We start from the raw sequence: 14,882 nt of genomic DNA on the forward strand, positions 1-14,882 counted from the left end.
AAAAAAAAAAAAAAAAAAAAAAAAAAAAAAAAAACACGTTAACAAGAGATTTTTCAAAACCAACTAGGTAGGCTAAGGAATGAAATGGACTTGCTATTCTTGCCTAGGGAACAGGGAAAGGTTACAGAAAGGTAAGCTGAGAGAACATTGGGCCATTTTCAAGGGCCCCTCATGGAAAGGAGCACCTAGACACATCTGCTTCCAAATCCATCTCCAGCCCTAGACTCACAGTTTTGTCCTTGGTCATTTCCTTGGCTGCAGCATTCAGGGCAGCTCTGGCCGTGGCACTGATCCGTCCTGGGGCAACCACTACTATCTTGCGCTGCTTGGCAGGCAGTTGGGAAAGGACGTCGGACTTGAGACGCCGCAGCATGACGGCTTCCTCCAGCAGGAGCTTCAGCTCTCCCAGGTTGGAGGAACCTGAGTAGTCCCACCCCCAAGGCATCTGCAGAGAAAACAGTGGCAGCGCCATGAGGCTCCTTCCAGACCCGGCCCAACAGGGCCGTGGGCTCCTGGGAGGTCTCTCTTCTCACAACCACCCCGGCTTAGTTCAGAGAACTTCAAGTGACTTACAGGGACAAATAAACCCCCAATGAAACAAATGAGAAATGGAAAAGAAAAGAGAGAGAAAAGTCAAGAACAAGGTAAACAAAAAACACTGATCACAGCATTGTACAGTTTGGCACTGAGCTTTCTTTTCCAGCAGCAAATGCAAGAAGTCAAGCAACTGGGTGTCCATTTTATTAAAAAACAAACAAAAAGCTCGGCTTGTCAGACTATTCCTGTACATTAAATACTGAATCTTCCCTATGGCTTATCCTACGGAGTCTGTTGCACAATGTAATAAAATAATGTCAGTAACATCTTTATTTGATGAGACTTACAGGGATTTTAAAAACTATTGTTCTTCAGTATGAATTACACCAGCACAAACAAGTACAATATAGTAAAAGTAACTGCAGTGTTGCTGATGGCAGCTGGGGTTGGCAGGAGGAGCCCACCACATAGGGTTCTGGCAGTCTGGCTGAGTGTGTAGGCAGTCCTTTATAAACATGGCTCCCTCATTGAGTAGCCCATGGGAGGCAGTGAGCTCAAATGTCAATTCCCCGTCACACAGCTAGAGAAGATGTTACTGGCCAGGCACGGTGGCTCACGCCTGTAATCCCACAACTTTGGGAGGCTGAGGCAGGCGGATCACTTGAGGTCAGGAAGTCTGAGCCAACATGGTGAAACCCAGTCTCTACTAAAAATACAAAAGTTAGCCAGGCATGGTGTTGCATGCCTGGAATCCCAGCTACTCAGGAGGCTGAGACAGGAGAATCACTTGAACCTGGGAGGCAGAGGTTGCAGTGAGCTGAGATCACGCCACTGCTCTCCAGCCTGGGCAAGAGAGCAAGACTCCGTCTCAAACAAACAAACAAACAAACAAACAAACAAAAAGACGTTACCATTAAAAAAAGACGTTACCATTAAAAAAACCCTATCCTTCACCAACAATCTTACTGGAAATAGGACTGATTTCTACAATCTTGTAGAAAATCAGGAAGCAAGTGTGTCTGCTACTTTGTATTTTAAGGTAGCCCTCCCCTCCTGGCTGATGAGCTAGCTACCTGGAGGTTAGGGGCTAGGCTTATCCATTATAGAGGGCCAGAGAGCCTAGCGTAATAGTGGAGACAGAATAGGTGTCTCATAAACCTTTGCTAAATTGAGAGAAGGAAGAGATGGTCAAAGGTGGAGAAATAAAATGATGTAAAGCTATTTCTTCTTTTTAAAAAATACTCTGAAATCAACTGGAAGTTCTCAGCAAATGCCTTCAGATAGTTATGGTTTTCCAAATGAGCTCAGCATGAGGTGTTCTTTTTAGTGGTTTCTTAATGCATGAAGCTGGAAAAAAAAAAGGCAGGCCTGGCTTACTTACTGGCTTATGGGTTGCATTAAATAAAAACCATGCTGAGAAAAAAATGGATATCATAATTTGGATATTGCTATGGCCTAAATGTGTCCCCTAAATTTCACATGTTAGAAAAGTAATCCACAGATTCATATGTTGATTGAAGGTGGGGCCTTTGGGAGGTAATTAGGATTAGATAAGGTCATCACGGTGGGGTCCCCATGTTGGGACTGGTAGCTTTATAAGAAAAGAACAAGAGACTTGAGCTGACATACATGCTTGTGCCTTCTCTCCATATGATGCCTTCTGCCATGCTATGAAATAGCAAGAAGGCCCTCAGTGGATGCCAATGCCATGCTCTTGGACTTCCCAGTCTCCAAAACCATGAGCTAAATAAACCTCTATTCTTTATAAGTTACTTAGTCTGTGGTATTTAGTTATAGCAACAGAAAACAGACTAAGACAGATACCACGCTCCTAAGTTCTAGTATTGTTAGCTCTTAATCTTGTAGGTTAAAACTTAGTAATATCAAATAATTTATTACTTTTTCTTTTTTGAGACAGAGTCTCGCTCTGTCACCCAGGCTGGAGTGCAGTGGTATGATCTTGGCTCACTGCAACCTCCACCTCCTGGGTTCAAGCAATTCTCACGCCTCAAGACCCCCAAGTAGCTGGGACTACATGCACGTAACACTGCATGCAGCAAAGATTTTAAATTGGACTTTGAGATAATCATAGTCCAACAAGCTTTTATTGAAAACTTACCAGATACCAGGCCCTGGGCTAGGTGGAAAAAAGGATGTGAAGATGAGGAAGGTATTCTTTGTTTTATAGGGGAGGTGTATCGAGAAGGCAGAAAAAGGAGAATTCAAAAATAATGCCTCAGTTTCTGGCAAGAGAAACTACTGGGGAGATGCTGGCTTCAGACTGGAAACATAGGAAGGGACAGTGTGGGGAGAAAAGGCAATGAATTTTATCTGCAGCCCCTTTCATCACTAGCTGATCATTATTATGCCATAGGCCCAGAGAGTCAAGAAAGAGAAGATCCTTTTTAGAAAGTGGACTGTTTGGAAACAGGACAGAAATCTAAATCATACATGCAGAGTTTTGAGGGACCATGAAAACTATATAGCACCAATCTAATCTGGATTGATCCACAGGAAAAATAAATTAAATACATGTTTAAAGAAGCATATGGCTTTTAAATACATTTAACAATTGGGAAATTTCCTGCCTTGATAACCACCTAAAAATGCTTTGCAATTAACTATGCTAAGCACTACAATTTACATTATAAGTACTTTGTTTGAATGTAAGTGGATATTTTTAAAGTACTTGAAAACTTTTTTTTTCTGCTTTTAAAAATTTAAAAAATAAGGCAGACAATCCTATTTATATCATGCACTTGCACAGCAAGGCTTTTCCCGAATAGAAGGCTTGGGAGGGGAAGTTGCAGCCATTTCTCCAAAGTGTCAGTACATTTGTGACTTGATCACAATACAAGAATCTCTGAGGCCTGAATTACTGTGGTTTTAGAAACAAGGGTTCCACGGCAATGCGTTTGCATTTACAGGGCTTCCCTGCCATTTGGGGAGAGCATTTTTGGAGGACCAACTGTAGGTCCTGGGTGTCTGCGCCATTGGTACTGCACTCACAGAGCCCACCCAAGGCAGTTTGGGATCATGCTCCCCAATCTACCTTTGCTTTTTTTTTTTTTTTTTTTTTTGCACAGGGAGGAATTTCTACCTTTACTTCATATTATCCCCATGCCAGGAGGAAGCCCTCACCCTCTCACTTACTTTCTTCTCTCTGTCTGGGGCCTCAGCCTCACCCCTAGTTCACCTCAATGCCAGCTTCTTCTCTAGGGCCAGCACTTGACATGGACTTTTCTTTTAGAGCTCCAGCACTGTGCCCCGTGTAGAGCTGTGACCCTGGGCAAGGGAGCAGCTGGCTTTCAGAGCTCCACACACCCATACATCGGCCACTGGTCCCTTTACTGGAAAACGATGACTTGGAATCACCACAACCATTAACACTGGATTTAAAGGGTAATATGACCATTTTCATCTTACCCTTGAGGACATTCCAAGGCCATGGTAAGAAACAGAAGGACCAAAATCCATTCCCCTGGCCAGTGCTCTTCTGATCGTATCATGGCCAGAGAGAAGAAGAGAAAGATAAGTGTCAAAATCAGGGTGACATATGGGTGGGCTAGAGAGGGAAGAGATAATAAATACCCGCTTGGCATCACAGTAGCGAAGTCCAAAGGCATGAAACTGGGGGAAGAAAGTTGGCTTGACTGCAATGATCTGCGTGTAGAGCTCTGCCGGCCGGGACGTGGCTGGTGTGCCCGACAACAGGATCACCCTCTTGGCAACCTGAAAGGCAAACAGCCAAAGGCGCTCTGAACACAGGGAGGTGCAACAGGGAATGTGCAAAATGCCCCAATGAGGGAGGAGCTGGAGGCCCCCAGGAAAAAAAGACCGCGCGCGTGTTGTAAGAACCTAATGGCTTTGCCAATGCAAGCAGTTAGATGGCATCTCCTTTTCTTTAAATCCTTCCTGCCTGTCCTCTGCTGAGCTCTATGCTAGTACTTAATGTATTACATTGAATTATAACTTTTCTGTCTCCCTTGTTAGACTTCAAGCATTTGAGATCAAGGACTGGGTTGTAGTCACCTTTATTTTCTGTAGCACATGCCTGGCACCAAGTAACCAATAAACGTTCACTGTATGCTACAAGAAATTCACAAGGAAGCTAGTTAGTATCCTAACAAACACAGAGTAAACTCAAAGAATCCTGCATTGGACAGGAAATGGGAGAAGAGGGCGGCAGGTCTGACCTTCCTCCAGAGTGGATCTGTGACATGCAAGTTGAACTCAGGTAATGACAATTACGATCAGCCCGCTCCCATTTCCAGGAGTAAGTGTCAGCGGCTGCCAATGTTTTACGTCTCCATGTGACTTTCTTTAAAGGAAAATAAGACCTTTACTCACTCACCTTCACAATGCTTCAAGCCTACCGCTCCTGACTTGCGCTCATTTTGCAGTTATTAATAATAAGAACCTTAAAAGGTCATGCCTGGTTCTATTTTCCCTAGACTTCAGCCCAGGTCTGCAGCAGCTTGCTTAGCACGGGCAAGATGGGGAAAAAAAAATAGTTGGTCAATTCCAGTGACAGATTCCAAGTTCCTCACTACCCAGACACCAACCTGACTCATGGGGATCAGACCCAAAGATGCTACCTCGTACTATTAAGATGGGAAAGGGGGTGAGGGAAAAAAAAAAGGAAACACTTCCTGCTGTATTAGAACACAGAATTACTACAAATCACTGGAGGTAAAATTCACTTCAGCTCTGGGAAAGGGACCCTATCATGGAGCTCAGTTGTCTAGAAACAGGTTGTTAACCACTGTAACCTTGAGTTAATGACAGTAATACAAGGCAACTGCATGTAATAAATCACCTAGGAGAATAAATTAGGTTTACAGATGGATACACTGCCACATAAAAATAAATAAATAAAGGTGCAACAGTGAAAAGAAAAATCATTCTTTATAAATATACAATATATACAATTACCAAAACGCGCTTGTGCCCTCACAGCAATAGCCAATATCTAATTCCATTCTGACGGGAGAGCTATGAATTTCTCCAGCTATAATTTTCCACAGTTCAATTACCTAGGCCTTCTAATTTCCTGCACGGTTTAATGCAGACTCATTAAAATAACAATGAGGTTCTTGAATGACGTTGCTAGCATCTCTTGCCTTGGCTTTGCGATCATTTCAATGAAAAAGGGAAAATGAAAAGTTTTATCAATAAGAGAAAATCTCCCCATCACCCCAAACCTATTCTTCATGTCTCTGTGCTGGCCTGGGATGGAGGCAGGGCAAAAACAGTTCATGGATCAGATGATGGAAATTAACTCCAGGGTCTTCTGTCAGATATTTATAGGATGTAGTTAGCATTGAATCGCTTCTCTCATACACTCCCCAGACTAGAGTGTGATGAGAATGTTGCAAATGGGCGTTTGTGGGCATCAAAAAGGCAGAGGCAGCATTACAAAAAAAGAAAAAGACCAGCTTTGAAAAGAACCCAGAATGGCATCTCATCTGTAATGGGGTGATCTGGCCTGCTCCCTGCTCAGCCCCTGCATGTATATATGTCATCACTATCACCTATGAGGACTTTAACCCACATCCAGCTGCAAAGGTGTCATATGTCACTGAAAACTCCCAAATCTAGGAAAACATAAATCTATAAAACTAAATAAATCAACACTAAATTGAACAGTTTACAGTGAGCTTCCCTGGCTAAGGGAGAAAAGCAACACCTAAGAAATCCACAATAGAACAATGTAAAAAAATATTTCTGTGCACTGTTAGAAAGAGAATATGATTCAATGTGCAGACACTGTTGGGTTCAGAGGACCCTCAAAGGCAGGCTTGTTTCTTCATGGGTTGGGGTGGGAAAGCCCTGCAGAACAGATTGGGTTCGTGTATATGTTATTTGCCACAGAGAATTCAAAGTAGTAATTCAAAGTAGATAACCTATACATAGTTTTAAAATTAAGAGCTGGCTGGGCGTGGTGGCTCACTCCTGTAATCCCAGCACTTCGGAAGGCCAAAGCACATGGAAATCACCTGAGGTCAGGAGTTCAAGACCAGCCTGGCCAACATGGTGAAACCCTGCCTCCACTAAAAAATACAAAATTAGTCAGGCGTAGTGGCGCACACCTGTAGTCCCACTACTTGGGAGGCTGAGGCAAAAGAATTGCTTGAATTGGGGAGGCAGGGGTTGCAGTGAGCCGAGATTGTGCCACTGCACTCCAGTCTGGGTGACAAGAGTGAAACCCATCAATCAATCAATAAATAATAGAAAAAAATATAGCTGGGCATGGTGGTACATGCCTGTAATCCCAGCTACTCAGGAGGCTGAGGCAGGAGAATCACTAGAACCCAGGAGGCCGAGGTTGCAGTGAACCAAGATCACGCTATTGCACTCCAGCCTGGGCAACAAGAGTGAAACTTCATCTCAAAAAAAATAAAGAGCCAAAAGAATGTTCTACTGTAGAGAAAAGAGCTGAAGTTAAGTTTATATAAGCAGTCCAGAAATTCTTCACTTTATGTTATCTCTTTTTTTTTTTTTCCAACTGAGCCAGTAACTTGCTTTACTGAATTATTCTGATTGGCTGTAATATATTTCACCAAAACTTCAGACTAGGAAAACAATCATACTCCCCAAAGCTCAGTCCAGTTTTATACCTAGAATTATTCCTAATGGTACTCTAAGTAAATTTACATAATACCACATATTCAACTTATAAATAGGACATGGAGAAGGCAGGTAACATCAAAGAGAAGGTCAAGTCCACACCACTGAAAAGTCTCCATACTCAGTAACCCTGTTGTGGCCGGGACATTGAAGCTTTGTTTTAATTAGTTCAGAAGTCATTATACAATCTTCAAAATAAGGATAGTGGCAAGCATAGCTTGGGAACAAGTGACCAAAAGTACACAGATCAAGAATAAATGTGGAATCACAGTCAACTATCCAAGGAGCAATAAGACACCTGTAGCTAAATTGAAAGCCTAAGAGTGAAAGAGTGAAATTCAGGAGAAACCTGGTACTTGGAATCGGGGAGGGAAACTGGAGCGTATTCTTTACTCCACTCCTGAGTGGTGCTCCCCGAGACAAACCAGGCCAAATCAAGAAAACAGTGTAATTACGGCCACTGCTGACCAGAGGCCGCCCTAAGTATTGGCAGAAGGCCACCTGGCACTCAGTGATACTTTATACATGGCCTCTGAATCTCTGGTTAGGTCAGCTTATTTCACATAAATGGTTCCTTCTAGGTTCTAGCCTGTGTTCCAAAAGAGGCAAAGTTCCAGTCACAAACCTGAATAGTACTAGTCTTAACTAAACTGATTTGCTATGATAACCATAATGCTTTCGAGCTAAGTGAGTACTGCTGCTCTAACATAAATGGAATTCTGATGTCACATGTAAGGCAGTTCTCGGGTAAGAGCAGAGAGAATGAAGACAGTGACTGCATGCATATTGGTTCAAAAATACCAAAATATCATAACGAGAATACATCAAATGATATAATTATAGCTGATTAAAGTTATGCTATTCCAAGCTTTTTTTTTTTTGAGACAGAGTGTTACTCTGTCACCCAGGCTGGAGTACAGTGACGTGATCTCATCTCACTGCAACCTCCACAACCCAGGTTCAGGAGATCCTCCTGCCTCAGTCTCCCAAATAGCTGGGATTGTAGGCACACACCACCATCCCCAGCTAATTTTGTAGAGATGGGTTTCGCCATGTTGGCCAGGCTGGTCTCAAACTCCTGACCTCAAGTGATCCACCTGCCTCAGCTTCCCAAAGTGCTGGGATTATAGACATGAGCCACCACGCCCGGCCTAAGGTAGATTTTTTTACTCTGGAAAAGACAGTCTATTTTGCCACATGTTTTAAGTCTGATTGCATAGTGGAATTGAGGAAATAAATGAGAATGGTTGGACCACAGGGGACTTCTATAGCCTCATCACACTAGGGGAGAAAACAGAATCTGCCAGCTGATACCACTCTCCCCTCTGGCCTGATAGGCAAAAGCCATCTCAGACACAAAGAAACTGCATTTTCCACTCTTCACTTCTCTATCATTTGAAATAATGGGTCATTGCAGTGTTGCATGTAATAGCTGCAATTTGGTTACAAATCCACCGAAAGAGAACAGGTGATACATATTATGATAAATTTATCCAATAGAATCCTATTTGCAAGAATGTGGTAGAGTCATTTGGAACAATATGGAATGATTTTCAAGATACATTACTAAGGGGATAAAGGCAAGTGTAAAACAATGGTTGTAGAACACTCTAAGAGAGCAGAAAGGAAACACATACATTCGTACTTATATAGGTGCAGTCTATTTTATAGAAGTAAACCTGAAAATTGGTACCTATAGCTGCCTTTGGGGAAAGAGACTGGGGACTGGGGATCCAGAGGTGGTAGAAAGACTTATTTTTCACTGTCCATCCTTTTGTATCATTTGAATTTTTTTTTTTTTGAGACAGAGTCTAGCTCTGTCACCACTGTGGCTTAGGGCAACCTCTGTCTCCCAGGTTCAAGCAATTCTCCTGCCTTAGCCTCCCAACTAGCTGGGATTACAGGCGCGTGCCACCACGGCCAGCTAATTTTTGTATTTTTAGTAGAGGTGGGGTTTCACGATTTTGGCCAGGCTGGTCTCGAACTCCTGATCTCAGGCTTCCTGCCTTGGCCTCCCAAAGTGTTAGGATTACAGGTGTGAGCTACCGCACCTGGCCCCATTTGAATTTATCATCTATTTAAACTACTTTAATAACAAAGGAAAAAGAAAAAACCTTAATCAACAGAGATATGAAAAGTACTCTCTACTCACAGAAAAAGAGAAACAGCTGCTTATTAGGAAAGAATGGTAGAATTCTGGGGGCCTTTCCCTTTTAAAAAAATTTAATTTTGTTATTACACTAGTTTAACAATAAAAGCCAGTGTAAACAAAAGATATCTAAACTAAACCAAAAAATCCCAAACATACACCTCACTGTTCAAAAGAGTGCTGATAATCCTGAGGATTGGTATCATGTGGGGAAGAGAGTCTCCGATTGCAGGCTGAAGGGGAGTGCAGACTGTTGTTATGCCGGCCAGGTTGGACTTCAGAGGCCTCTCCCAAAGTGGTCAAATGAAAACTGACCTGGCAATTCTGATTGCAGGAGTCTGTCCTAATAGGATAAGCATGCAAGGTACATACATAGGATGTTCACTTGCAGAATTATTTATAACAGCAAAAGTGGGAAGCCACCACATGTCTGATACTGAGGATTAAATTATGGGATGTGTCTCTACTATGTAAATGCTCCATAGCTATTGAAAAATTAAGATCTTGCCCAATAACTGACACACTGCAAAAATAAGGTGTTAACAGTGGCTTTTTCTGTTGGAGGGATTAAAGGTAATTTTAACTTCTTGTTTATAGCTTTCCATCTTGTCTACTGTCATATATTTATATATAAAAATAGGCCGGGTGCGGTGGCTCACACCTGTAATCCCAGCACTTTGGGAGGCTGTGGCGGGTGGATCATGAGGTCAGGAGTTCAAAACCAGCCTGGCCAAGATAGTGAAACTCTGCCTCTATTAAAAATACCAAAACAAAAAAAAAAAAAAAAAAGAAGGCTGGGCTTGGTGGAGGACACTTGTAATCCCAGCTACTCGAGAGGCTGAGGCAGAGGTTGAACCCGGGAGGCAGAGGTTGCAGTGAGCTGAGATTGCACCACTGCACTGCAGCCTGGGCAACAGAACAAGGCTCTGTCTCAAAAAATAATTAAATAAATAAATAAATTTAAAAAATAGATCTACCTCATTTAGGATTAGTAGCCCCAGCAAACAGTGCCATGAGTGAAGACAAATGTCACACTTCCCAGGGGACAGTGACAACAGTTTCTTACAATCTAACATGTCCTCTCTCTGCTGACTGCTGTTGCTATTTACAAAAGCCACATTTTCTCAACATGATCTGGCCCTGTTATCCAACCGTGTGATTTAATCTAAATATCTCATTATGCCTATTTGCTAAAAATATGCTTGCAATATTAATTATCGGAATATAGTTCTAAGAGATGTTCACTTTAGAGGAACAATCAAGTGGTATTAAATTAGGTCCTTAGGTGGCTTTTCAAAGACATACTTTACTTTCTCCCAACTATCTTATTATTCCAAAAACAGTTAGATTCATTTCCTTATTTAGATCAGTGGTTCTCAATGGGGTTGGGGAAGTGCAAGGTGGGTGGAGAGTGATTTGTCCTCCCCCAGAGGACATTCGGTAGCATCTGGAGACAATTTTGGTTGTCATGACTGGGGAGGAACTGCTGGCATCTAGTGGGTAGAGGCCACGGATGCTGCTAAACATCCTAAAATGCACAGGACAGCCCCCAACAACAAGGAGTAGTCCCGCCCAAAATGTCAACAGTGCCAAGGCTGAGAGACTGCAATCTAGATGAACATACAATAGAGAGAGATGAAAGGTACAGTCAACAGAACAGCACAGAATGCTCCGCCCCACCCCTTCACCCCAATCCCGCCGCAGTCCAGCATTACATGAAGTCAATGTTGCAGAAGAGCATGGCCTCAAGACACCGTCATAAACACAGGCCATGTTCATGGGTCTTATTTAATTAATTTATTCATTGTTTTGAGATGGAGTCTCTTTTGCAAATATGCATTGATTGGGAGAAAAAAGAAAAAGAGATGGAGTCTCACTCTGTCACCCAGGCTGCAGTGCAGTGGCACAATCTCGGCTCACTGCAACCTCTGCCTCCTGGGTTCAAGTGATTCTCCCGCCTCAGCCTCCCGAGTAGCTGAGACTACAGGCATGAGCCACCACACCCAGCTAATTTTTTATTTTTAGTAGAGACAGGGTTTCACCATGTTGGCCAGGCTGGTCTCGAATTCTTGACCTCAGGTGATCCGCCTGCCTCGGCCTCCCAAAGTGCTGGGATTACAGGCGTGAGCCACCGTGTCTGGTCATGGGTCTTATTTTAAAATATTAATTCATCAGAGTTCTAAAGCAAATGGACAAGAGTACATATTAGCAGCTTAAAGATTTCTTTTAAACATGTCACTTTGAAACATACTCAAGATATTAAAGAGGTATACGCTGCTTCCAAAGGTCTGGCTTAGAAGCACACATTTCAGAAACCACTATCTGGCTCAGCTTGGCCAACCAGGCGATGACTACATTAACAAGGTGGTTGCTAAGAAGCTTTTCCATTATATCTTTAATGATAGAATCTACCTATTGTGCAATTTCTTTTGTCTAAACAATCAGGGGTACAGATTTAATCTAGTTATGGCTGCAATACTCAAACCATAATACCAAAGCCTATTTTTTCTCCCCTATAGAAAGCATATTAATGCCTTCCAAAAGAAGGGTCACTAAACATTTTATTTAAGTATGTCTATCAATGGCTATCGACATATAAATATGTATAGGTAATGCTGGAAGAGAATCAAGCTTCTTTTTATTTTAAGACAGTCTCGCTCTGTAGCCCAGGCTGGAATGCAGTGGTGCAATTTCAGCTCGCTGCAACCTCCATCTCCCAGGTTCAAATGATTCTCCTGCCTCAGCATCCTGAGTAGCTGGCATTATAGGCGTGCACCACCACATCCAGCACATTTTTGTAGTTTTAGTATAGACAGGATTTCATCAAGTTGCTCAGGCTGGTCTCAAGCTCCTGGCCTCAAGTGACCCTCCTGCCTCAGCCTTCCAAAGTGCTTGGATCACAGGTGAGAGCCACAACATCCAGCAAAACCAAGCTTTTTCAGTAAAACACTTTTATTCTTAGGTTTGGACCACATGACATAACACTGCCTTGGAAGATGTATTATGTTTATCTTGAAATGAGTAGACACTGATGTGTGTTTTGTGAGGAACTAGTGAGATTAATGTTCAAATCCTAAGTTTCATCGATATTTAGCATATTTGTCTTCCCTAGTTTAGGTAAAAGTTAAAGCTTCTTTTAATCAATAAAAGCTATAGTTTTAAAATGCTACTGCAACACAAAGCCTGCTTTGAGCATAAGAAAAACACATACTTTGGTTTGCTCAGTCTATAAAAACCAATGTGGATACATCCAAAGTCATCTGTGAGAAATTTCTAACTTGTTATGAGAGGAAAAAGCTACTTTTCTAATTTTACTTCCCCCTCCCCTCCTCCAATAATAGGAAAAATCCGAACCCCCTCTGAAATTGAAGGAAATCTGGAGGCCTACCCTCTGTTGGGATGGCGGACCAAGAAACCAAACACAGGGAGAAGAGAGAGCCACGTGAAGCATGGAGCCTATATTGCACATCAGAACATCTTCAGATAAAGACCAGAACCTGCATCACGTACCCACGCCTGAAGCCAGAACTCACACCCACCAATGCACTCAGAGATGAGTTTAGGTCACCACAGGGAGGAATGTGGATGGCTGCCCCTTCTATCAACCAAAGAGACTCAGGGTAGTCACAGAAAACGGTATCAGCTTTTAAAGCCCATCTTGACTTTGCCAGCATATCTCACTGACCCCACCAGCCCTTGCTCAGTTCTGCTTGTATTAGGTTGATACAAAAGTAACTGTGGCTTTTGCCATTACTTTCATTAATACAACTCATCTTTCCTGATTTCCAGCATCTTGACAGCTTTGCAACAAGTGACTTAGAAGACAGGCAGTTTTTTCTAGACTATTTAGTGGACAAGCTACTGGAGGCTCTCCCTTGTCTAAGTAGGAAGCCAGAGGAGAATTCTGGAGTCCAGTCTCCACCCAGCCTCAACAGGTCTTCACCTTTGAGAGACAAAGGCAGCACTACTGACTTCTAGTACTGACTACCAATTCCTTAGCAGGATGTTAGGAAGAAGGATGAAATTGGCACCACAGGCCTAAGGAGAGAGAGATGCCCTAAGTCAATGCCAAGTCATGACCATAGCCCACAGGTCTGTACCTGCAACCTCTGCTGGACTAGGACCACTTTCAAGCCTGTGCAAAATATTATGGGATGTCAATGCTCAGTGAGCTCAGTTCTCAGAAGTACTCACCTTCAGGACCGGCATAGCTGCTCGACAGCGGGCAGTCCTACTGTTTTTGAGGAAGTGAGATTCATCCTGAAAAGAAGCAGCCACATAAGTGAACAAGGTCCAATCCTGAGTGAACAGAAATAGGGGCCATTTTAGGCTTGACCCTGGTGTGGCAAGTACAAGGCGGACACTCCCTTAGCACTTTCTCATTCAAGGAGACGGCTCAGTGGGCCTAGATCAGGACCCAGGGTTCTGGTGGCAGCTTCTCTACTGCATTCTGAGCAAGTTGCTTTATCTCTCTGAGGACAATTTTCCATCTATAAGGTGAGATTCATGAATCCCTGCCCCGCCCATCTCAGAGGCTGCTCAAAGAAGCCATGAGAAGGTGGTTTGCTGCTTTGTTAATAGTGGCCCCTGCATTGATGCAAAGCTCTAAGGTGTCCAGCCACTTCCCTCAGGGACTCTGGGTGCAGAAAGGATGCCAGACTCGCTGACAGCCGATCAGGCTATGTTATCAGCACTGTCACTGAGGCGGGTGTAGACAAAGCACTGGGGAAATTGAGAAATGGGAAGAAGATGTGATTCCCATCCTCAAGGGGCTGTTATGTTTAGAACATGAAGTCTGATTAACCACTCTGCATCTGTGCATAAGTAAATATACATATATAGTTTGTTTTTCTTTATTCTTTTTTCTTTTTGTTGCATAAGCAAATACAGAGTTTATCATATTTTCTAAAGCCAAATGTGTAACTAATACAGGAGTATTTGAGTGGAAATTTTCTAGTTTGCTACAGAGTCAAATTCCTTGCTGCGTGGCTCCAAGGAACTACCTCTCTGTAATGCCAGTTTTGCTATTCGTAAAATGGGTTCTTAGTTCCTTATGTATTAGATTGCTGTGAGTCTTAAATGAGCCAACACAGGTAAAGTCCTTAGAACAGCCCTGCCACCGGGCGCGGTGTAATCCCAGCACTGTGGGAGGCCGAGGCAGGTGGATCACGAGGTCAAGAGATCGAGACCAACCTGGTCAACATGGTGAAACCCCGTCTCTACTAAAAATACAAAAAATTAGCTGGGCATGGTGGCGCGTGCCTGTAATCCCAGCGACTCAGGAGGCTGGGGCAGGAGAATTGCCTGAACCCGGGAGGTGGAGGTTGCGGTGAGCCGAGATCGCACCATTGCACTCCAGCCTGGGTAACAAGAGCGAAACTCCGTCTCAAAAAAAAAAAAAAAAAGAACAGAACAGCCCTGCCACGCAGTAAGCACTCAATGGTATCAGCCCTCCTATAGCATGGATACCAGTGAGACCCCAACTCTGTCCTTAAAGATGATCTATAAGAAATCCTCTATTCCAGCTCAGCTACTACGAGCAAAAAGGGCCTTAAAAGCACAACAG

At 43.1% G+C, this 14,882-nt stretch overlaps 1 protein-coding gene across 4 annotated transcripts in view; it reads right to left on the minus strand.

Annotated features, from left to right (window-relative positions):
• SMARCAL1 (SWI/SNF related, matrix associated, actin dependent regulator of chromatin, subfamily a like 1) overlaps positions 1 to 14,882 on the minus strand; it is a 69,831-nt gene that overhangs the window by 28,507 nt on the left and 26,442 nt on the right. For 3 of the 4 annotated variants that reach the window (XM_032278292.1, XM_032278291.1, XM_032278293.1), the window contains exons 10-12: positions 13,511 to 13,576; positions 4,129 to 4,269; positions 230 to 445 (exon numbers count right to left, since the gene is read on the minus strand). In XM_032278292.1, the coding sequence (XP_032134183.1) occupies positions 230 to 445; positions 4,129 to 4,269; positions 13,511 to 13,576 (423 nt within the window). The remainder of the gene's footprint in view (positions 1 to 229; positions 446 to 4,128; positions 4,270 to 13,510; positions 13,577 to 14,882) is intronic. The other variant, XM_032278295.1, reaches the window with a different exon arrangement.

The sequence above is a fragment of the Sapajus apella genome, unplaced genomic scaffold (assembly GCF_009761245.1).
Source record: "Sapajus apella isolate SASKATOON/1434 unplaced genomic scaffold, GSC_monkey_1.0 scaffold10, whole genome shotgun sequence".
In the NCBI taxonomy this organism is placed as follows: domain Eukaryota; kingdom Metazoa; phylum Chordata; class Mammalia; order Primates; family Cebidae; genus Sapajus; species Sapajus apella.